This window comes from Mytilus galloprovincialis, chromosome 6, assembly GCF_965363235.1.
Source record: "Mytilus galloprovincialis chromosome 6, xbMytGall1.hap1.1, whole genome shotgun sequence".
Lineage (NCBI taxonomy): Eukaryota > Metazoa > Mollusca > Bivalvia > Mytilida > Mytilidae > Mytilus > Mytilus galloprovincialis.
In genome coordinates, this window is record NC_134843.1 from 97,472,338 (window position 1) to 97,498,042 (window position 25,705).

Below are 25,705 nucleotides of genomic sequence, written 5' to 3' on the forward strand. Positions count from 1 at the left end.
CACGATACTCCAAAAAAAGCGAACAGATCATAGTATTTTGCTAGTAACATTATTCCATAACTCCATCCAACGATGTTTTATCGCGTTAAACGATGTTTTATCGCGTTAAATGATGTTGTAACGCGTAAAAGTAATTTATCGTAGCAACGTAATTGTGTTGACTTTAACGCGTAAATGTGATTCATTATGACACATGTGGCCAGTGCTACGGGTATTTTATCGCGATAAACGTCTTTCGCCATCTTGGATTGTAAAATTCAAAGAACCTAAGTTCCCGATTTTCAATTAAGTTAGCAAACTTTGATGCAGAAAAGCAGATAACTAATGTGAATATTCATTTAAAAGAACAAATGTAAATGATAATAATTTTTAAATATGAATATTGGTAAAAGTAAAGATTATTTTTACTTGATTTTTTATTTTTTGAAATATATAAAGGGGAGATAACTCTGAAAAAGTGCATTTTCGGTAGGAATCTACATGGAATTTTGCAAATTTGTATTCTAGCCAGAACAAACGTACGGTGAGCTTATCTTTTCTTTTGGTATTCTCAAAGCATTTACTGAAAGCTATCTTCTCGGTTTTTTTTAATTCTATCATTTAGTTAAGCTTTTAATCACACATTGATGTTTTTCCTGTATAATCCATACAAAATGTGTAATCTTGTCATAACCTGTAGCTTGAGAAAATGCACGGTGACCTATCATTTTCATTATATTTTTGAACTTATATCAATAAAAACTATATTTTGGCAAAGTATGAAAAAATTGTATCATTTTCAATTTAGACCACCTTATTCATAGAATGGTATTTTTTTATTATTTTTTTAAAATTACCAAACAGATATAGTTTTGTTTTTTTAAGATCAACTTTCTCCCATGAAATGCGACACACACATTAGATCAGTATAGTTAGATTTTTTTTTATTTGTATGTTTTATATCTCTATTAATAAGCCTTTCACAGACAGGGTAAATTTTTATTAAACAAAACTTTCATCTTATGTACTTTAGTTTCAATCTAATCTTAAATTGCTTTCATTTTTACATTCTATATCAGACTGATTGTCGTAGCAGAGAAACAGATTGTGTATGAAAAGTTTCCAATACCACTGATTAATCGTTTGGAGAAACATTTCTTGTCACTCAAGACTATGCTTACATCAGCTCAACTACAACTGACAGTTAAATTGCAGGAATGGGCACAGAAATTTTGTGAAGTGAAAGTACCTTTGCATATGAGACATCTTAGACCAAGGTTTGTTAGTAAAATGACAAGTGGTAATGGTTATTAATTATCTTACGAATGATTGTTTATAAATGTTTTCGAAATTTTTCACATTTCAAAATAATACGAATCAATAAAAATATGACAAAAGAGACGGAGACAAAATATTGCACCTCGATGTATCTCGCGGTGTGTTTATTCAAACAATAAGGCAGCAACCATTTGATTTTCGGCCGGGGGGGGGGGGGCTATGGATTTTTTTTCTGGACAAACTTTTTTTTCGACTTCGGCGAAAGACAATCTATTTTTTTAGCGACATGTCGAAAACAATTTTTTTCTTTCAATTTTAGCATTACATATAGTGGCAGCTGAGGGTGAAACAAACATTTTTTTTTCACAGGGTCAAAAACAAATTATTTTTTTCTCCAAAAACTGGAAACAAACTTTTTTTTCCAAAAAAAAACCATAGCCCCCCCCCCCCCCCGAAAATCAAATGGTTGCTGCCTAATCAAACTATTAACCAGGTGTTTTTTAACAGTTTTCCAAATAATGCTTACGCATAACGGTAAATTTATGTTGATGCAAGAATTTGTTTTAATAATATAAGATGTACTTACATGTATGTAGCATGTAAAGATTTTTGAATATAAAAAAAATGTTATTATAACTATATATATATATTACGTTTCGGATAAAAAAAGAAAACATGTTTATTAACAAATAAAAAAGCTGGAATAGACCAGATATTAGCATCTTATATAAGGATCACATTATGTTTCAGACTATCAAAAACCATAAACCTGAAAGCCATTGTTTCACCCATGATTATCACAGAATTGTTAAACGGAATGGAAAAAATGTCATAAATCATAAATACTAACACTGCATTTTGTACTACATTTTTATTTGTATACCAGTATATATATATATATATATATATATTTAATTTTAGGCAAGATGCCAAAAAGATTAATGACGCTTTTATTGGATATCATGCCGATGCTTGTGCAGCAATTATACTTCATGCTTGTCAAGAAAAGAATTGCACTGATGAAAATATTTTCGCGTTGGAGGAAGAGGTATTGACCACCCTTACTAACAAAAGCGAGTTTAAATAAGCGTGAATTTTTTTTTTATTTCGTTTGTCTGTTCTATGCAGGTTTTGAAATAATCTATTGTCGTTTATCACTGTCTCAAAAGGCAAGATATTATGAAAATGTCGTAGGTCCACTTTATTTTAATCCTGCATCCTGCATTCAATATAAAAAAAAGAAGATGTGGTATGATTGCCAGCGAGACAACTGTCCACAAGAGACCAAAATGACACAGAAATTAACAACTATAGATCACCGTACGGCCTTCAACAATGAGTAAAGCCCATACCGCATAGTCAGCTATAAAAAGGCCCCGAAATTTTAACACTGGTTTGTCGGAGTCAATAGTTTTAAGCTTGACCAAGGACAACGTGACGGGAAGCACATACTTTGCCGACAAGGCTTACCCTTTTTTATCTGTATTCTATGCTATTACATAACTATAGATGTTGGGTCTTCATAAAATTGGCGCCAAAGCAATGGCATAGAAATCCAAAATACCTTTGGTACTCAGTTGTAAATAGCTATCTAAAAAGAAATGTCAAACTATATGTTTCTTTACTATCTTCATATCTTTTCAAACATCAGCACAGTTCTTCCTAGACGCTGGCTGTATAACCCAACATAGACGGTAATTTTGTGAAGTGACAAATTGCAATCAAACATTTTGCATTTTGCAATAAATACTAAAGCACAATAACTTAGAAATGAAAATTTCATCCTTCGCAAATGTGTTTATCTGAGCTTAACGTAGGTCTATTTATTTTAAGGTACTAGATTTTTCCAAAGAAATTCTATTGTGGTGTGCATCTCCTTCGGCAGTTTTATTGAAGGAAGACAAAATCATATTTGCTAAATATTTTCTCGATCAGCATCACGAAAACCTGTTCGATTATCTCCATTTTAAGTTGGATGATCTAAAGGAACCAAATCTTGTTGTTCAGGTAAGGCGTTTGAAATTTTGTTCTTACAAAAATACGGAAATGCATTGCCAGTCTATATATACCTACTAAAATTATTTTATAGTATCCCGATTCTGTTTACCCTCAGGACACCCACTCTTCATTTTTTTTCCACATAACAGTTGTACCCTTATCGTTATCGATTTTTTCGCATGATTTGACATGGTAGTATTAGTGATTCGTTTACCAAAGCTATACAGCAACAATTATCTAATCTAAGAAATAAAACTGAAATCTGTTATACAAAGAATAATAGATTGAGATGTGTTACTGGTTAGTGTTATATGTTCTGTTGGTTTGGAAAGAAAGATTAGTTACTATGAACATACTCAAAAGAGTCCCCACAAAGTTGAATGCTTTAATGCTAATTTCTTCTCTTTTCATTTCATACGGAAGTAAACGCCAAATAGGAAATATATTAATCCTAGCTTGGATTAAAATATTTTAATTTATCAGTTATGTCAAAATAAAAATACTAGTTTTTCATATCTAACAATTTATCAACTGAGCCTAAACAGACGTTATTAAATCCCATGAAATTCTCCTTCCCTTTAAAGTTACATTACTTACCTTTTCAAATATAAAGTAAAAACTGAATTGTATTATTTAAATAATCATTGCATATTCATCAGATAACAACTCATTCGAAATTGCTCTCAAATGCTGACATAGACATGCTCTGTAAATCCATGACTAGTTTACGAAGAGGAAATGTATTATTGGTGACATTGCAGTCTTTTGATACAGAACAACAGTTTAGGAGTCAAATTAGGTAATTCCAATTTTACAAATAATTATTTGATATTCTATTTAGGAAAAATTTGAAAATGAATTTTGCTACAAAAGAAATTTGTATTTTTATGTATGTTTTTATTAAGGAAAAGAATAATTGCTTGTTATAGGTCTTTTTCAAAACGTTCGATATATATTCTGTCAGGAATTTCAATAGACGTCGAAATTTATTTCAAGTAAAAAAAATGTTTTTATTTAGTAAATGAGACCGTTCTACTAGCTATTTCTCGATTTTATTATTCTCTTGAATCGCCAATCTAACTATATAGGATACCAACAACCTATCGCCTGTACCCTATGATGAAATTTTATTCACTTATGATAGTGTGAAAAGTTGGAATGTTAACGCAAATATGATGCAGAAAAATGTTAAACCCTTTATAAAGCAATATTTCACATACGCACTGTATATAGTATCAGTGAAGTCATTGGTTTTAATTACATTCGCTGTATTTGGCACAACAAGTTCGAATTTTGGGTCCTCAATGCTCTTCAACTTTGTTCTTGTTTGGCTTTGATTACTATATTGATATGAGCTTCATTGATGAGTCTAATACCGGCGTCACACATCAGAGTATATCTCCGGCGTGGTAAAAAATCATGTACGCTGCCAATACGCTAGAAATGTTGGATGCATTCAACCTGTCAATCCTATCTGTATCGTGTGCACAACGAGCGTTAAGCGTGTATTGGGCGTACGAGAAGCGTACCTAAGCATTTATTGGGCGTTCAAGTAACGTATATTGGCGTATGCATAGCGTTTGTTTAGGGTAAATGGAATGCACGCTACGAAGGAAAAAAGTCTCTTAAACGTATTTGAGACGCGTCCCGGTCGTATCTGGGACGATAATCCGTGCTGTCGGCGTGTCTCGGGCGTTTTATTATGGGTTGTTTGTTACAAACACACCCGCATACGTTTTAGTTAACGTCGAACGATCTTGAGGCGTATACAAGGTGCCCTAAACGTGCCTCAAACTTATCTGTAGCGTTTTCAACGCACTTGTAGCGTATGTATTACGTGCGTGTAGCGTACAGGTAAACGCTAGACGAACGCTTGAGCTGGATGAAAATTTTTATGCATCATAAAACATTCCTGGAGTTCACCAAGTGTATGCCGTTGCATTTCGACTTACACGAAACTTATGCAACGCGCGTTTAACGATTGCTTAGCGTTCCTTTGGCGTGCAACTAACGTTTACAGACTTTGTAAATTTTCTCTGAACGTCTGCACACCGGTGTATACGCTTTTGTGTGACGCCGGCATAATGTAGACGAAACGCGCGTCTTGCGTATTAAATTATAATCATGTTCCAATAAAGCATACATATTGAACTTGAACATAGACATGTATTATTACTCATTACGGTAATTACCTGTTTAATATGGGATGGTGCAGTGTATTTTGTAAAGAAATTTTAATTACAAAAGGATAAATTAATAGACAAAGGCATACTGGTCTGAATTTGAACAAGGCATACAAAATTATCCCGTTGACGCATCCGTTCTCTGATCTTTTTGAGAGCATGTGATTCACATATTCTTCTTTTGTTATCATGATTGGTATATTTATAGTTGATTTATGAGAATTGAAACTCGGTAGTCCACTATTACGTTTATTCAATTCCGTTCCATAAGTTCAACATTTTTTTCAGGTCCTTTTTTCAACATACAACCACTGCAGACCTACTGCTGATAGTCCAATGTGACTCTGGTGATGACAATGAAAAGTTAATTGCTTGTGCAAGGTACACAATTAAAGGAGAACTGCAACAGGTTTCTGAAAGGACATCAAATATTCATGTTGTTTTACTGATTCAAGTACCTGGCATAGCATGTGGACAATTCACTGGATTTCAGGTAATGTGATTGAAAAACAAGAACTATAGAATTATTCAATGCGATGTTATTTGCCATTATACAATGTCGGAAAGTTAAGATGGATTCTTTCTCTTACAATAATCTTCTCCTCTGAAACTACGTTTATTTACATGGACAAATTCAATGAAACTTTAGGAAACGGATTAATATAAGCTAAGAGCTTGTTTCTGGATCCTATTAATTATTTCACTTGTATTATTATGTAAATGCCTATGTATGTACCTGAATATAATTAATAAAATATGTTTACACTAATGAAACTTGACCACTATCATTATTTGGGTATCTAGTTTACATTATTGGGGTATCTAGTTTAAAAAAAAGTTTTCGACGACCATGCCTACCGACCAACATGGCTGCAATGGCTCAAACTAGAGCATAGAGGTTAAATGTAGATTTTGACATATTTATCTGAAAATGACGCAAAATGACGCAAAAGATGACACAAAAACTAACAATTATAGGTCACGTACGGCCTTGAACGATGAACAAACCCCATACCGCATAGTCAGCTATAAAAGGCACCGACATGACAATGTAAAACAATTTAAACGAGAAAACCAACGGCATAATTTCTGTAAAAAAAAGAAATGAGAAACAAATATGTAACTCACCTACAAACGACAACCACTGTATTAAGGTTACAATACACCATTAGATTTTATGGGCGCAACATGGTATTCAGAATTAAGAGTATGGCTAATCCTGATCGGTCGATATATGCGCCCATTATTTTTTTATTTTTAGAGACTTCGTGCACTCTGCTTTATACAAAAGGCAAAATAAAAATTATTCCGTAGCCCTAAAGGCACTGAGATGACTTTTTAACACTAGAACAAGACACGTATTTTTAAGGGCAAAATTGATAGGCATGGGAGATAAGTAAAAATACGCTGAGAAAAGCAACGCGAACCTATATTTTTGGGACCAAAAAATGTTGTGCTGATAAGTTTTCTTTGATTCTAGCAAGGTTTCGTTAAAAAAATCAACTTTCTAAAGTCTGTATCTCGAAAAAGGCTACCATTGTCGCCTTGGGGAAATTAATTGTTTATTTCAATCTATACAGCATGGACATTTCTTTATCATAGTACTCAAAAAGTGTCAAAAACAGTCATTTTACTTGACATTTGATGTGAAACCGTATTTTTTTTTGTGACAAATGAAAAATTGATTATCTAGTTTTTAAGCTATAGTCTGTTTCGTTTTGTATTGTGTTTTACCTCAGAAACAAGGGTGGGCTCGACTTTTGACTTACTGAGGAACGAATATGTCATTTTCTAAGTTCTGCTGATTTGTTCGAAAAGAGCAATTACACGTCTAGAGTTTGTGAATATAAATGAATTTTTAAACATAACAATCTCGACCCAAGTGCTGTTATCGAAATTACCAAATTCAGCGAAAATGTACGGAAATGATCCCCTTCGAACATTGAAGTGTTCACACGAATAACAAACTAAAAGAATAAGATCAAGCATGTCAATTTATAGTTAACAAACAGTAATCGATGTTAAAACACAAATATATACACATATACCATATTTGGAAATGCTATAGTCTGTTTCAAAAATGTACTTTTAGACGAAAATGGTTTCATTTAAAACTGTTGTTAAAAATTCACCGTAGTAGTTACATATTGGATTGGTTTTGGTATCAATATAATCAGTACTTAATGATATATAAAGAATCATTGGAGAAAGTGGGCATTATCTTAAGACCCTTTTTAGCAGTACCGCATTTACTCAAAAAAAGAGATTTTTTTTCTTCACATTTTTCGACTGGGGTCACCTCCGATAAAAAATTGTGAAAATTCAGAGAGTAGTGCCAGAACGTTTTGAAGATGGTTTACTTGCGGTATATATATTTGTTCATCTAACGCACTATGAATTGCACGATACAAGAAAGTATTAAATACCGTATAGGTTACAATACACCATTAGATTTTATGGGCGCAGCCATTTTATGAGCATAACACGGTATTCAGAATTAAGAGTATGGCTAATCCTGATTGGTCGATATGTGCGCCCGTTATTTAACTTATTTTTTATTTTTAGAGACTTCGTGCACTCTGCTTTATACAAAAGGCAAAATAAAAATTATTCCGTAGCCCTAAAGGCACTGAGATGACTTTTTAACACTAGAACAAGACACGTATTTTTAAGGGCAAAATTGATAGGCATGGGAGATAAGTAGAAAATACGCTGAGAAAAGCAACGCGAACCTATATTTTTGGGACCAAAAAATACTGTCCTATTAACTTTTCTTTGATTCTATCAAGGTTTCGTAAAAAAAATCAACTTTCTAAAGTCTGTATCTCGAAAAAGGCTACCATTGTCGCCTATGGGGAAATTAATTGTTTATTTCAATCTTAAAGGCTCCTGACTTGGGACAGGCACATACATAGAGAATATGGCGGGGTTAGTTATATTAGCAAGATTCAAACCCTCCGAAACCTGAAACAGTGGTGTAACAGTTGAATATGACAGTAGTTGTCCATTCGTTTGATGTGTTTTTTCATTTGATTTTGCCATTTGATAAGGGACTTTCCGTTTTGAATTATCCTCGAAGTTCAGTATTTTTGTGATTCTACTTTTTACGGTTCAACATAAGAACGAACTATAAAAATCATTTGAATACGGCCTAACTCATGAGATGGAATTTTGATTAGAAATTGATAATGTTCTTCGTTTAATTTAGTGAAATAAGGTGTAAAAAGGCATTGGCTTATATCAAAACGATAAAACCTATTTGTTTTATAATACATTTAAGGTTCTTGTGGACCCTTTTGTTAAAATGGCCGTATTTTCACCTCAAAATTTACTCTGAGTATAGACAAACATGTGCATCTAGAAAAGTTTTAAGGCATAGCATGCCCTAGATAAATAGCATTCAAATGCATTGTATAATTTAGAAAATTCATAACTTAATTGGATTTTGCCGTGCACTTTTTTTTCGTCTGTGCAGAAGATGATAAAATTAACAAACAGTTGGGTTTCCCTTGATATGGTCCACTCAGGTACACAGTTTAAATCACCAATTAATGTCAGATATCTATTGTCCATATCAATCAATACAGTTCACTTCAGTTATTACCTGTGGGGAAGTTCTCAAACCTGTTTTCCCAACTTAGTTTATTTTGACAATTTCTGGAGGAATGAAAAAAAGTGCACTGCAAAATCCTAGTAAGTTTTTATTTTTCTAAAGCACGAAACATATTTGAATTTTATTTATCTAGGGCATGCTATGCCTTAAATATTTTACAGACGTGTAGGTTAGTCTGTACTCAGAGTAAAATCTGAGGTAAAAATACGGCCATTTTATTCATAGGGTCCACATGAACCTTAATAAGAGAGAAATCGGTTGAGAAATTCATATCGAAAATGTAATACTCAAATGTTATGTTTGAAAATGTAGTTTAAAAAAGAGGGACGAAAGATACCAAAGGGACAGTCAAACTCATAAATCTAAATTAAACTGACAACGCCATGGCTAACAAGAACTATCTTTAAAAAAGATATCCTACATATTTAAATTTGAGTATATGTTTAAAACTATCATTTCCATAACCTTCAGAAGCACAAAGATACCATTTAAATAACGTTTTCTCTGTTTGTGTTCAGTATTCTCGGTCCTCGTATCTTTCTGTTTACATTCACCAAAACCCCGCGGAAATCTCACATGCGTAGGTGCGTTCTAAAAGTAATGTACGTTTGTACAACAAAGTTTACATTAAAAATTATATAATTGTCCCGAATAAACAGCTGTCACGGATGCAAAGAGCTATTGGAGAAACAATTATTTTAATAAAAATATAAATCTTTGTAAAATCTAGTTTAAATATTTATAGTTTTTCACTTGGTTTCCATCACGATATAATTAAAGAGACGTTTTTTCAAACACAACCAAATCACCCACCATGACAGCATTTTGTCCAATCATAGAAAGGATTTTCGAGCATGCGTATTCTGTTGCCATAGTTAAGCGTCCTTAAGTTCAAAGGGCACAAACCGAAACTGTACCGACTACGTCGGAAAAATGAAAAAGACAAACAGACAAACAATAGTACACATGACACAACATAGAAAACTAAAGAATAAACAACGTTTGATGTGTGTCAGTTTTTTATGGACTTTTCCTTTTTGGATTTACCTTAGTGTTTAGAATTTAATTACACTTGTTTTCACACAATATGCTTTATGATAAAGGGTAAACAAATTTGATATGAATTTGCGCTAATAAACGTCTGTGATTCAGATACAAAAACAGTTGAAATTTACAAGCATTTGTTTTGTGTATTTATCATTGTTTATTCTAGTGTGGGGCTTGGCATTCTGTCCACATTGACGATGTTCATCCTGAATACGAGGATATACCTACAGTGGCAGAAATGTATGTACAATCAGTCGGTGATCTATTATATCCTGTCATAAATGAATCTCAGGATAAATCAGACAAAACAGAAGATGTAGAAATTCCGCCTGGCGAGGGATTGTCCAGTAAAAGTTCAGGTGGCGATCCTTTATATCCTGTCATAATTGAATCTCAGGATAATTCAGACAAAACAGAAGATGAAGAAATTCCTGTTGATGAGGGATTGTCTAGTAATAGTTTAAAAGATGAAAAAGAGATATTCATTATAGAAGGGCATGAGACAGACCAATTAAAAAGAGAAACAAGTAGAGATACGCTTGATTTAGAAAGATTAAATAATTTCATTGCAGATCGAGATACACAGACAGAAACAGAACCTAATTCAGAGGCTCATGGGAGCTGGAACGGACTTCTGGTACGAATATGTTGATGTTTTATAATGTTGAGCATCAAATTTATATATAATTCTTACTAAAGTAACGTGTATGTATGTTTGTATGTATGTATGGTCTGTCTGTCTGTCTGTCTGTCTGTCTGTCTGTCTGTCTGTCTGTCTGTCTGTCTGTATGTAGGTAGGTATGTAGGTATGCATGTATGTAGGTATGTAGGTATGTAGGTATGTATGTATGTATGTATAAATTAGAAGGGGTAAAAGTCGTGGAAAGCGAAATTTAGATAGTTTGATAGGAACTACTTGTGATAGATCAGTGATATTTTGTATAAAGTCAGAAGTGGAAGTATGAGGTTGCATTACTATCAGTACGTACCAGTTTGACTTGAGGCCTTGTTTTCAAGAATAAGCTATTTTTAATGTTAATTTTTCTGCTTAAATTAGTTTGAAAGGAATTTCTCACAGTAAACAACGATAATTTCAGTATCAACATTGTGGTCTCTTCATCTCAGTGTGTTAATCTATTCGAGACTGTCAACACGACTTTATAGCCCAGAGACTTCTGGGTGAATCCAAAATGTTGCTGTCCATCATATTGCCCATTTCTGAATTTTATGCCGATAGTCGAGATAATCTTCGTGTCACAGATTACTGTTTGGCTTATTAAGTATACTCTATATATATATGTCTTTAAACATTTTCAGTGGTGTTGTAGTCGATCTGTAAGGCAAAACAGAGTTCAACAAAAGAAATTTATGGATCTGAGTTATCACGGTTATAACACGTTGGATGAACACGAAGGCGCTAGAAAGCATCCAGTGGTGATGCCTGTTGATTATAGGAGGGATACCACTGATATTTTACTGCAAGAGAAAAACAATCATACTGTAGAACCTTCATTGACTGACAGGACAACAAAGATTATTTCGAAGCCAAAAGGGAAGGATCAAAATTCAGTTCAAATCGAGAATGCCAAAGATAAGATTAAAAACCTAAAGAAACATTTCAAAATGGATAATCTTATAAAAAACTGTATTCAACCTGCTCTGTGCTTTGTGAAAGACACCCAATCTAATCCTCCTAAGGCGTTATACAGATTGAAGATTCTCATGAATTGGCTACAGAAGAAAGAAGGTATTTCTGAAATGATATCTTTTTTTTTAACAACATAAATAAATATTTATTTCAAATATTGGCTTGCTACAATATCATTCAGGAGTCCAAGCTCCTCCTGATGTTCCCTGTTACAATCCACTAATCACTCAGGGTAGTGACTAGTTGTAAAATACATATTACATTTTTTACATTATATATATATTAAATAATATCACTTAATATGTTTTCTAATAGTTGCTAAAACGTTACTTTTGATTTTCAAACATACTCTTCTATTGAACTCATTGAGAAAAATTGAGAAAACGTTGACGTTTTTTGTCTTTTGATCAGATATGAAGTAGGCTTTGTAAATTTATAAACCCACAATTGTTAAAAAATAGTTTAAGTCAAAATATTCTTCCTGAGAAGTTTTATATCCAAATACTAAGTGTCTTAGCTTTATCTTAAAAGTTATTTTACTGTTCTTTAAAACTTCATTTATTTTATTCCAAAATTTTTTTGAATACGGACACAGTATAAAGAAATGATCATAATCTTCTTCTCGTGTACAAAAATTACAAGAACTATTGTTTACAATTTTCCACCTGCATAAAAGTTTCTTTGTAGGTAGAATATGTTGTAGTAATTTCCATCTAAAAATTCTAAGTTTATTTTCTTTTAAATATATGAATAAAAATTTATATAGATAACTTTGATATTACACATCATCTATATCAAATATACGCAGCCATTTTTTTTGGTCCAATAGCTGGTTCAAATTTTTTATTTATCAGAGACTTATATAAAAGTTTATTTTTTAATGCTTCTAACTTTATAGGTAAACCATTCAATATAAATCGATTTCTTTTTATATTAACAATACTTTTTATAGAATTTTCCGATTTTAAAATTGCTGCCCAGTCTTTTGGTAAAGATTTCTTTACTAAATTAATTTCAGCTATCCAGTTTGATTTATTTTTTAGTTTATTTAAAATGATGTCTTGAGAAATACAGCCTTTTTCATCTATGATATCATTTACATAAATAAGATCGCTTTTAATCCAATTTTCAAAAAATATAGCTTTATTTTCAAATTTAATAAATTTACTGTTCCACAATATTTGTTTTCTTATATCAGTAAATGTTTCTGGTTTTTTTGTTAGACCTCCACCAGTTAATTTCCAACATTTAATAATATCCTTATAAAAATCTGGGATATTTTCAATGTTTCCGTCTGTCTTATCTCCACTGTTTGTTTGAAACACTAACCAGTTTGACCAATCCTCCCTTTTCATATGGACCAATAATTGAATTTCTTTTTACTTTATCTGGTTTATTATCCCAAACAAATTTAAAACAACTTGTTTCTATTTCTTTTAGAAATTTCTCTGGAACTCTGCAAGCAGATCCCACAAAAGTAAAAATGGGCACAATTAATGTTGTAATTATCAAAATTTTTCCAAATTTTTTTTTTTAACTTTTGATTTTTTTATTTCCAACAATTACAACATATACATGACATACATACAATATAATACATATAAGATAAATACAATGTTTTTTTTATAAATAAATCTCAATTGGAAATATTTTACATTTTCTATTGAAAAGATAAAAAATTAAAAAAATAAAAATAAATAAATAAATAAATAACGAAGGAAAACAAAACACAAAAAACAAAAACAAAACACAAAAGGATCATCCAGTTACATCCCTATCTATATTTTAAATATCAAATAATTATGTTGAACAAAAATTGAAAATTTACGAGACATATTTCTTTCGTAACAGCCATCAACACTGATCAAGTACAAACCACGACAATAATATTTTCTTTAAAAAAGATTATAATTAAGTAGTCATAATTTATTGTAACAACAACAAAAAAGACATTAGCTGGTATTCAATAACAGTTTTTCAAAAACATTCCATACATTGTCAAATTCAGTTATCTTTTTATTTTTTACAGCTATCATACTCTCTAATTTATACATATCTTTCAGTTTTATTATAATTGCTTGCAATGAGAGATTCTTTTTAAGGCATCTAGAATTATACACATATTGTTTAATATAAAGAAAAATCATGTTATATGGGTTGTTGGGAAATATCTTGGATAAGTCTCCAAAAAGAAAGTTTAATTTATTTATTGGGAGACTTATTCCACTGGAAAGGAACCAGTTATCAACATCCTGTAGAAAATCTTGTACAGTATTGCAATTCCAAAATAGGTGTTCTATAGACTCATTATCTGATTTACAAAATGTACATAAAGGATCATCAGTCAATTTTATTTTAACTAAATACTGATTCGTGGCAATAATGCAATGGTTAATCCTATATTGCAACCACTGTAATTTACTATTTTTAGTAACAGCAAAAGGCAGTCTGAAAATCTTTTTCCAGTTCAGATTCTGTTCACCTAAAACTTTAACCCACTTAAGCTGTCCAGTAGGAATAACATTATTTCTTGTCAGTACAGAATACATATCTTTTGATCCTTTACAATGTTTTAAAAATATTTGTAGACATGATGGTATAAAAGGACAAACTAATTTGTAAGATCCTTTAGGGAAAGATTTTGATGCCTCTTTCACTGCCAACTTTCGCCATTTTCGTCAACTATATCATTTACAAATCTAATACCACTATTGAACCATTCTTGATAAATTACTGATTTATGACCAATCTTAATATTATTATTCAGCCATAGTGGATTTGATAAAAATGAATCATAAGTAAAATGTCTTTCTTTTTTAATAATCATTTCCCAGGATCTTAGTACATCTTTCCAAAAATGGTTGTTAACTGTCATATACAGTTGTCTTATATAATCAACACCACAACTAAACAACTTTCTTTTATCTATATTTGACATGAAAATATTTTGCAATTTACTATCTCTCTGCAAAAGCCTCCTAATTCATGTTGATTTAAGTGCTGTAATGAACATATTCAAATCAAGCATTTTCAAACCTCCCTCCAAATAATCTTTGATTTGAATATCCTTCTTAACTCTATGTATAGGTGAGTTCCATATGTATGAATAAATAAGTTCATTTATTCTCTTAATAATATCATCTGAAGGATTTGGCAGAGAGATAATGAGATGGTTTACAATAGGCAAGACTAGAGTTTTAATCACAGTTATTCTACCTATAACAGTTAGATTCCTTTTAGACCATTGATTTAAAGTATTTTTAATCTGTACAATTCTTTCAGAATAATTTATCTTAACAATTTTTTCAAGATCTACATCAAAATTGATTCCTAGTAATTTAAACGAAGTTTCACCCCAGGACAGATTTCTGTTAGGGCATAAAGTATCTGTACTATATTTTTTGCTCCCAAACCAAATAACTTGTGTTTTTGTGAAGTTAATATTCAGTCCAGATATTTTTGCAAACCAGGCTAATTCTAATAATGATTCTTGTAAAGATTTTTCACTCCCATCCAAAATCAAAGAGGTGTCATCAGCAAACTGTGACAATTTATGCGCAACCCGTGTGACCTCTATACCACTAATGTCACTATTTCCCCTTATTTTCAATGCCAGAATCTCAACACATAAAATAAAAAGATATGGAGACAGGTGGTCCCCTCGTCTACAACCTCTTCAAATAGTAAAAATAAACCTGAAAGGTTCCCCCCTGGATGACAGCAGAGTTGATATTATTGTAAAAAACTTTAACCCAATTGATGATAGAATCGCCAAAATTGAAAAATTTCAAAACATTTATCAAAAAGTCCCATGATATTGAATCGAAAGCTCTTTCGAAATCAATCAAAAGTAATAACCCTGGTATTTCATGTTCCTCTGTGTACTGTAATATATCATAAATGAGTCTTATATTTTCCCCAATATACCTTCCACTAATAAAACCAGTCTGATCAAAATTTATCAATTTATCAAGGACACTCTTAAATCTGTTTGCAATAGCTGCTGATCCAATTTTATACACAGTATTCAGTAAAGATATAGGGCGCCAGTTTTTTAAAAAGTGGCGGGGTTTATTCCCTTTTGGTAAACAAGTAATAATCCCTTGTTTTTGTGTAATAGATAGTTCCCCTGTTTTTGCATCATAATTTAAAGAATTTACAATAAAAATTTGAAGATCCTTCCAAAATTTTTTATAGAACTCTGCTGAAAAACCATCCGTTCCAGGAGTTTTGTTGTTTTTCATTTTTTCAATGCTTCTCCGGCTTCTTTAACAGTGATTATACCTTCCAAGCTTTGTTTTTCCTGAGACGAAAGTATAGGAACACTTAAATTTTTTAAGTCTTTTTTAAGATCACTTAAAGTACTTTTAGTATCCCTTTTTTTATAAAGATTGTCATAAAAATATTCAACTTCATTCAAAATATCTTTTTGTTTTGTTATAATTTCCCCATTTTCTTTCTCTACTTTGGGAATAATTTTGCTCATAAAATTTCGTGCTTGCTCATTTTTTTCAAAAATAGTAAGATTTCTTTTTTGCCAAGAACAAAATAATTTATTCATTTTTTCAATCTTATTTTCCCAATTTAGCTTTTCACATTCCTCTCTACAATGCCCAAAGTAAATGCCAAGAGCTTTAACTGGTCCATTGCTCCAGTTTATTCCCTCAATTTTGTCTTTACAGGATTTAAGCTTTCCTACCCATAACACCTCTGCTTTGTTTCTGTTTAATTTCAGTCCTGAATAAGAACCAAAAATTTCAATTTCATTCATAGCTACTTGAACATCATATTTAGAACAACAAAATAAAGTAGTATCATCTGCTAGTTGCGAAATTTTTATAGTATGGTTTTTGCAGTCTAATTTTACTCTGATACCTTTAAAATCAGTATTGCTTCTTAATCTTGAAGCCATAATTTCCACAGATAAAACAAATAATAACGCAGATAATGATATCTTAACTTTTTACACGAATTATCAATAAATGAACTGTTAACAAAATCCGCCATTGTTAGATTGTCTAAGATGGTTTCGAAAAACCTGTCGTAATTTTTAGTCAGCAATGACCTTCTTTTTCGTATTTCATATAGCCTTTAAATGTTTCATTCGAGCATCACGGATGAGTCTTTTGTAGACGGAAAGAGCGGTTTGAGTACATCGTGAAATGCAAGTATCTTTGATGAGTTGTTTATTGAACAATTTTTGTCGAGCCTGCGACTTTTGTCGCAGAAAGCTCGACATAGGGATAGTGATCCGGCGGCGGCGGGGGCTACGGCGGCGTTAGCAAACTTCTTAAAATATTTATATTTTAGAAGTTGGATGCTTCATACTTTGTATATAGATGTCTCATGTTATGAGTGTTTTATTTGACCTTGACCTCATTTTCATGGTTCAGTGACTACTTGAAAAAAAAGTTATGATTTCTTTGTAATGATAATTTATCTCTTTTTATAAGTGATATGATAACTTGATTTGGTATGTGCGTACCTTGTAAGATACTCATGCCCGTCAGACAGTTTTCACTTGACCTCGACCTCATTTCATGGATCAGTGAACAAGGTTAAGTTTTGGTGGTCAAGTCCATATCTCAGATACTGTAGGCAATATGTCTAGGATATTCGGTGTATAGAAGGACTGTAAGGTGTAAATGTCCAACTGGCAGGTGTCATCTGACTTTGACCTCATTTTCATGGTTCAGTGGTTATAGTTAAGTTTTTGTGTTTTGGTCTGTTTTTCTTATACTATATGCAATAGGTCTACTATCTTTGGTGTATTGAATGATTGTAAGGTGTAAGTGTCTAGCTGGCAGGTGTCATCTGACCTTGACCTTATTTTCATGGTTCAGTGATCAATGTTAATTCTTTGAGTTTTGGTCTTTTTTTCTGATACTATATGCAATAGGTCAACTATATTTGGTGTATTGAAATATTTTATGATCTATACGTCAGTCCCGCAGGTTTTATTTGACCTTGACCTCTTTTTCATGGTTCATTGCTCAGTATTAAGTTTTTGTGTTTCGGTCGCTTTTTCTTAAACTATAAGCAATAGGTCAACTATTTTTGTTGTACGGACAAATTGTTAGCTGTACATGTCTGCCAGGCATGATTCATCTGACCTTGATCTCATTTTCATGGTTCATTGGTCAATGTTTAGATTTCTTGGTTAATATCAGTTTATGTGACAGTTTTAAAAAAGCTTTATATTTAGGACTATCAACATAATGTCATATCATTGAATAACAAAGATTAATCAACCACCTGGCATTATCAACTACGTTTTCTAATGCTTTGGTTTTTATATGGTCGTTATAAATGCGCCGGCGCAATGCATACTTCCATCAGACTATATCGGTTTACTTTTAATTTCCATGAGACTAATTATTCCTATTTTACAGATGACTTATCACTTTTATCCGGAATAAACAAACATCTGTCCATTCTCTTAAAGGAGAGAGAGCAGGGAACGGGTACATTAAGTACAAACTGGCTGGCACAGGAAGCTATTAAACCTCAGAACGTTAACAGACCTGGGACATTTAGGTTTGCATATTTCCGATTAAAGGCAACGGTAGTATACCGCTGTTCGAAATTCATAAATCCGGATTACAAACCAAAACTGAGGGAAACACATCAATTATAAGTAGAGAACAATGACACAACAGAAACACAACACTAAAATGCAAAACACACAGATACGAACATTGGAAAATTCCCTGACTTGGTTCAGGACGTTTTAAGAAAAAAAAGGTCGGTTGAACCTGGTTGTGTGGCTAGCCACACCTTCCGATTTTATGGCAATGTTAAATATAACATAAAAATTACAAAATTACATGACACGACTACAATACAAATAAATGAGAAAATACAGGACAGATAATCACACAAAAATAGCTACCAAATGTTACCAGGCTTATAATTTTATACGCTAGACGATCGTTTCGTCTTCATAAGACTCAGCAGTGACGCTCAGATAAAAAAAAAATCGAAAGTCAAAACAAGTACAAAGTTGAAGGGCATCGAGGACCGAAAATTCCAAACCTTGTGCCATATACAGCTAAAGTTGTCTGACCGGGATAAAAAAAAATCTTTAGTATTTAGAGTAATTCATACTTTTTCGAAAACATTATTTGGTTGATTACTTCAGAGTTTTAGAACCAAATAATTAGAAAAAAGGTATTATCTATTCAAAAGTTATAAATAATCTTAACTAGTATAGCATTAATTTATTATCTTCCTTAGGCAAAAAGTTTTTACAGTTTATGACGACGGTTGTTTATTTAATTGTCATTTTTACTGTGTATTGCTTTGTTCTCTTTTTTTCATAGTGTTGTCTGGTTTTAAGGATGTAGTCAGGTCAGATTGAGGAATTTTTATAAGATGTTCGGACTCATTGGGATTTCCTACGATACAGGGTAAAACATTTTGCCCCATATCTTCCCCTAATTTTCATAAAAGACACCTATGGCTCAGAAAGGGTCATTTACCAACATTTTAACAGAGTATAGATTTTGTTTCTTAAGATTTGATACCCAAAATAATGACAATGTTAAATTGTTTAGAGTTAAAAAGTCAGAGTCATGTCAGTGTCAGCAATTAAAAAAGAAGCCATAAGCATATTTTGAGCTCATTTCGTGTCTTAAATTATTGTTCCAAAACTTTAGATATCGTATCCCAGAAATATTTGTCCTTAACTATATTTTACAAACCTTTTGGAATTTGAGGGTCTGAAAATTCAGAATCTTCGGGATTTTTTTCGGTCTTGTTACTTTTTAAATTCGGGCGTTCATGATTAGACTATTGTGGAAGAAAGGTGTGTCACGTATGTTAACGTTGACAACTATAAGAATGCAATACTGATTTTTGTTGTTGCATAATGTAAAACAATCTATTGACCCTTCAAATGGATAAAAAACAATCAAGTTTCTAACGATTGTGTACATAATTATGATGATTTTATTTCATGACACTACATGACGTCATGGGAATGAAAACTTTTATTCTAATTATTGTTTATTTATGATAATGTAAATTCGAAACCAAGGAATTCCATTACCAGGTGTATCAGACAAATCATCACAATCATTCTGTTTTAAAAAGAACAAAGTAAGTTTTTAACGTAATCAATTGAACATAATTGCGTATAAGTAACATCTAAATCCATTTTATACAGAAAGTTTGCTGTTCGATGTTTAGAGGCAAAGATTGTTCCTGTATTAGCTGGAATCATCGCTTTTATAGACACAAATAATAATCTTGGTTTGTTGTCTCATGATGAGATCTGGAAGACGGAACTTTGGTTAAGAATAATGAATAATCCATTTTTGACGCAACTCAAATATTCTACAATTGCCTCGTCGAGTTTGAAGCAGGAAATGGGTGAGATTCCTGTTAAGTCTACAGCGTTGGATGGGCAAATGTTCTCAGTTTCCATGCCCTTTTCCTGGTTGATTTTTAGGCAGATAGATGACATTCTACGAAACACTATCGACATCAGTCAAAAAGAAGGTAACTTGAAACGGTTTAGAGCTAATCGTTAGTGAAAATATAATCTAGGTTTTGTTAACTCACGATCAGAAATTAAAAACTCATCAAGATGAGTCGATTCATTAGTGACCTAACAGGACTTTCATAGGTTAACCTATGAAGCACACAAATTAAATTTTCTCTTAGCATCCAGTAACTGAATCATAAATTGGAAATGGTTTGCAATATGTAAATGATGTAATAGATGAAAATGGATGTTTTATTTCATTAGAATTGTTACAACAATGTTATGATATCAATGTAAATTTTTTCAATTACATGAGTGTTATTTCTGCTATAAAAATACTAGCAATAATTACAAAACAGATTAATATAAGTAAAGTTGTCCATTTATTCCAGCTTGCTTACAAGTCTTTTTTTTTAAAGTAGAAAAGGTTCTAAAGATATGTACAAAATCACCGTGTAGAACGCCACTTGCGGGGTGTCGGCTATGTTTGACATGGGGTGGCAATTTTGAAGCGACGAAAAAGTAAGAAGGTAAGTTCAAGCATCAAATTTTTTTATTTCTAGAACTCTCAGTACCATATAATGTATTGCACGGAAGGAACCGCAACATAATCTATTTCCTGAAAGCAGTAGCAGTCGTTTTCAGAGCTCAGTTTTCTCAAACACCCCGCCCTAGTTTTCCGTGTTGCAGATTTTGAGGCTTTATATGCAAATTTCGGTATAAAAAACTACTTTACACAGCTACCCTCCGTATCATTTATATAGAATTGTATTCCTTTCATTGACTTATACCAAATACCAGTTTCTTAGTTAAAATTAATTGGTTTTAAAACTGTTATTCATCAAAATATAAAGTGTCGCCCGGGGTGTCAGATTTTGCGTCGCAAGGGGTAGAAGCTTGTCATAAAAAAAGAATACATTTTCTTATAAATCGATCTCTATCTGATACTTTTTAATTCAAACACACCTACACAAATAGGAACATAAATGTAGCAAAAATGCAACCTAGAAAAACACAGGGTACATCAAATTCTTCAAATTTTATTCAATTCCGGTTCGTTTAGAGATATGTTTATAGTCAGAGTAGACCTTCCAAGTAGATATTATATGATAGATGTGTAACAGAAAACGTATAGTTCTAGCTGGCCGATTACGAACGAAATAACTGTCTTGATCATTTTTTCTTGTAAACCTGTTCCGTTGTATATTGTGTACAAGTCGTTGTTTTCTCATTGACAATTGTAGTTTCATCGTCTTCAGGATTACTTGAAGTTGTGTTGTCATTCGCTGAAAAAGATGCCGGTGAGTGTTTCATTGGATAGAGTGTTCTAATTCTTTTAGGAGTAATGGATTTTTGCGGCGTGCACGAGTGCTTATTAGATAAACCTGGTGATGAACTAGGATGCATTTTGGCTGGTGGAGGCTTCAGGAATATCTTATATTGAGGACTATTGTGATGTTTTGGTTTATTGAGCCATAGCCTTGACTTTTTTTACCATGATAGTGACTGAAAAGGAAAAGAAATCGTTTACCAGCTTGAAAACTAGATATTTTAAGCCATTTTTTTTTTACTATGAATGAAATCAAAAGCACATGATTTATAAGACCAAAAACAGGCAAAATGAAAAACTCTTATTTTGTCATTGTAAAGTAGATGTGTTTGAAATAAAATGTATAATATGAAGACTAATTTACAAGCAAATATGTATTTTCTATGACAAGCCTCTACCCCTTGCGACGCAAAATCTGACACCCCGAGCGACACTTTATATTTTGATGAATAACAGTTTTAAAACCAATTAATTTTAACTAAGAAACTGGTATTTGGTATAAGTCAATGAGAGGAATACAATTCTATATAAATGATACGGGAGATGGCTGTGTAAAGTAGTTTTTTATACCGAAATTTGCATATAAAGCCTCAAAATCTGCAACACGGAAAACTAGAGCGAGGTGTTTGAGAAAACTGAGCATTGAAAACGACTGTTTCTGCTTTCAGGAAATAGATTATGTTGCGGTTCCTTCCGTGCAATACATTATATGGTACTGAGAGTTCTAGAAATAAGAAATTTTGATGCTTGAACTTACCTTCTTGCTATTTCGTCGCTTCAAAATTGCCACCCCATGTCAAACATAGCCGACACCCCGCATGTGGCGTTCTACACGGTGAAAATACTGATAAGTAACAATGTGACTCCAACAGGACAACTGAAGTGGAGTGAAATATTAGGTGAAGATCTCATTTGAAAACATATTTTCAAATTACCTTTTACCGTCACTGTCAATACTAAACTACAGTGGGTTCAGTACAGAATCAACCATAGAATTCTTGCCACAAATTTACTTTTATGTAAAAAAGTATCAAACTTATCGATAACCCTCTCTGTACGTTTTGTAAATAAGAAGATAAAACTATTGAACATATTCTATAGAATTATTAGATTATCAAAAAAGAATTTCAAGATATTGATTATTGGTTCGTAACTGTTGGGGTAAGCCTGCCATTGAATAAGTTGAATTTTATAATTAGAGAAATATCAAAAAATCTAAAAGGTGACTCATATAATTTGATTTTTCTATACCTGAAACAATATATATACCACATTAGATGTTTTTTAAAAGATCTTTCACTCAGTGCCATTAATGAAACAATTTAGATAAAATAATAACGGACAAAATTTAGAGACAAGGGCACTTTAATACCATGTGGAATGCATTTATAGAATTATAATTATTATTAAATTTGTCATTTATTTTTTTACAGATACCTATTATCAAAAGTAACATAAAATATTATTGTATCTTATAGCATAATTTATTATGTACTAAAAATCTTACAGGATATTTTTATCCTCTTCCTTTTTAATACAATTCTTTACAATTCCCAAGTGCCACACAGTGGTACATACACATTTAACTCTTATTATATTTTCTTCGGTATATTGTGTTCTCTTCTTTCATATAAATATAAAAAATGAATTTGCAACAATGTTTATTGCCACAAATAAATGTATATTCAAATTATTGCTAATAGTACTGTATGTATGTTTTATGCGTTGTATTTGTTGTAATTAGTTATCAAAGGTACCAGGATTATAATTTAGTAAATCTTGAAAATAATAATAATAAAAAATATTTAAAAAAATAAATGGAAACCAAAAACATAAAATCGACAAAATATTCCAGAATAAGTGCATGTATAATATTGTGTGGACTTTTTTTTTTTTATCACTTACAACACATGTATCGAAAAATAAAATTAAAGGGGATTTTCTTTTAATAGTAAATATAGTTTAAATGAGAAGTGGTATTTGATTGCAATCTCTTTCTAAGATTGAATGTAAACCTTGAATAGAAATTTGATAAAATCTACAGAATATTCAATCTCAAAAGTGACAATATACAGAGAACGGAATGCTAAAACAAAAACAATGTAGATGTTGGAATTACTTTGTTCATATAACTCATTAAACGATTTCATTACCTCTATTTTATGATTTGTTACAGACAATGACTGTGACATAGTGATGAAATCCTCGGAAATATTCCAGTCTTTACCATTGGGTGAAGTTTTGACAACCTACAGTGAAAAATATCGCCTAGAAGTACTCCAAGCTTTCATTAAAGATTTGGTTTACATGGTCTATCCTGTGAAGTCAGATACAGAATGCAAAGTAAAATATTCAAATGAAGATGAATATATTATTATAAAGAAAAACAAAGGGTTAAGATTAGGGTTAGGGTTAGGGTAAGGGTTATCGATTTGTCATTAGCAAATTAAAACATAACTAAATTGTATCTTCTTTTGAAGCGGGATGTATAGAGACACAGACACGTTAATTTTTATCTCTTTAGAAGTCGCTCCTCACTATCCTACTTCCTGTCAATACATTTTTTTTGGCATTGCACAAGTCATGTCTTTTCTGACTGTTCATGACGTTAAAATACTTAATCCCTGGGATGTGTTTTAGTTGATTTTAGTTTCTGATACATGATTTTTTATTAGTAATTGTTTTTGGCTTTTAACTAGCTGTCAGTAACTACGAGTACCCTCAAATCGTATTTTCTTGTTAATTTGACCTGTTGATACTGTTTATAATGCTTTTTTGTTATTTTATTTTAATATACCAGCTTTGATTATTTGGAATATCTTTTAAATAAACTCATAATTTTTCACTTTTTCGTACTGTATTTATTTAAACTCCAAGATAAACCTGTATTATTAAAACCGGTTTTTTTTTCTTTCAAAAAGTGATTATTTTCGAAGGGTAAAATATTTCGCAGTGGTGTCTTGCCATGGCTTTGTTTTGACTTGTTTATTTGCTTTTTGGCCTTTAATGGTTGTCCCTAATATGTTATTAACTGTGCATTTGCATTCAGATATCGCAGATCTAATTTATTCGTTCACAGTGTGTTGATTTACGTTTTTTGATTGAGTTAAGCCTGCCAATTGATATTTTATCGTGTGTTTTTCTATGTTGTGATGTTATGCTATGGTTTCAGAAAAAGGGAGAAGGTTTGGTACCAATAAAACGTTTAATCCCGCTGCAAATGTTTGTACCTGTCATAAGTCAGGAATCTGATGTGCAGTAGTTGTCGTTTGTTTATGTAATTTATACGTGTTTCTCGTTTCTCGTTTTTTTATATAGATTAGATCGTTGGTTTTCCCGTTTGAATGGTTTTACACTAGTAATTTTGAGGCCCTTTATATCTTTTTGTTCGTTGTGTCAGCCAAGGCTCCGTGTTGAAGGCCGTACATTGACCTGTTGGTTTGCTTTTGTAGATTGTTGTTTGGATGGAGAGTTGTCTCATTGGCACTCACTCCCATCTTCCTAAATCTATGAACTAGCATAGCCGCCATTGAACCTACAAAAATGAATATGAATCAAACAAAATGTGGTTACACAGATATATTATCACAATAAAATTTAAAGCTTTATTAAGAAAATTAAAAATAAAGAAAACAAATCAAAAATAAAGTTTCATTTACAGTTTATAATGCATTATATTGAATATAGTCAATTTTGTTTAATCCCAGTTTTGTCAGTTAATATACACATGTGTTTTATTAATTTTCGCACAAGCTTTGGTAGCTTCTTTATAAGTGATGACTAGATAGTGAGATGAACACAAGGTAGAAACTTATAATCTAAAATTTATTAAATTATTGTAGCTTATAAGTGAACAGGTAATAAACGGATGCAGAAGTCTAATTCAAGCAGAATTCGGACAATTGGTTCCTTCAATGTTTGGATGTCATATGATTTTCATTCGGCATGCTGTGCGGTTCAAACATTTTTCACATGTTATACGCATACGTCACGAACGAGGACAGGAAATAATGAATATGCAACAGAATTATTCAAATTCACATTTAATCACGGATGAAGAAATTGTAAGTTTGTCATACCAACGGGTATTTATGATTAATTGATATACCATATTTTGACTTATAAATTGTAACAAATATGC

At 31.8% G+C, this 25,705-nt stretch overlaps 1 protein-coding gene across 1 annotated transcript in view; it reads left to right on the plus strand.

The window, feature by feature from the left end:
* LOC143081081 (E3 ubiquitin-protein ligase rnf213-alpha-like) overlaps positions 1 to 25,705 on the plus strand; it is an 81,227-nt gene that overhangs the window by 38,347 nt on the left and 17,175 nt on the right. The window contains exons 30-40 of the mRNA XM_076257316.1: positions 1,059 to 1,256; positions 2,179 to 2,305; positions 3,091 to 3,264; positions 3,915 to 4,054; positions 5,727 to 5,931; positions 10,265 to 10,735; positions 11,416 to 11,845; positions 18,139 to 18,283; positions 19,914 to 20,248; positions 23,741 to 23,907; positions 25,407 to 25,628. Of these exons, the coding sequence (XP_076113431.1) occupies positions 1,059 to 1,256; positions 2,179 to 2,305; positions 3,091 to 3,264; positions 3,915 to 4,054; positions 5,727 to 5,931; positions 10,265 to 10,735; positions 11,416 to 11,845; positions 18,139 to 18,283; positions 19,914 to 20,248; positions 23,741 to 23,907; positions 25,407 to 25,628 (2,614 nt within the window). The remainder of the gene's footprint in view (positions 1 to 1,058; positions 1,257 to 2,178; positions 2,306 to 3,090; positions 3,265 to 3,914; positions 4,055 to 5,726; positions 5,932 to 10,264; positions 10,736 to 11,415; positions 11,846 to 18,138; positions 18,284 to 19,913; positions 20,249 to 23,740; positions 23,908 to 25,406; positions 25,629 to 25,705) is intronic.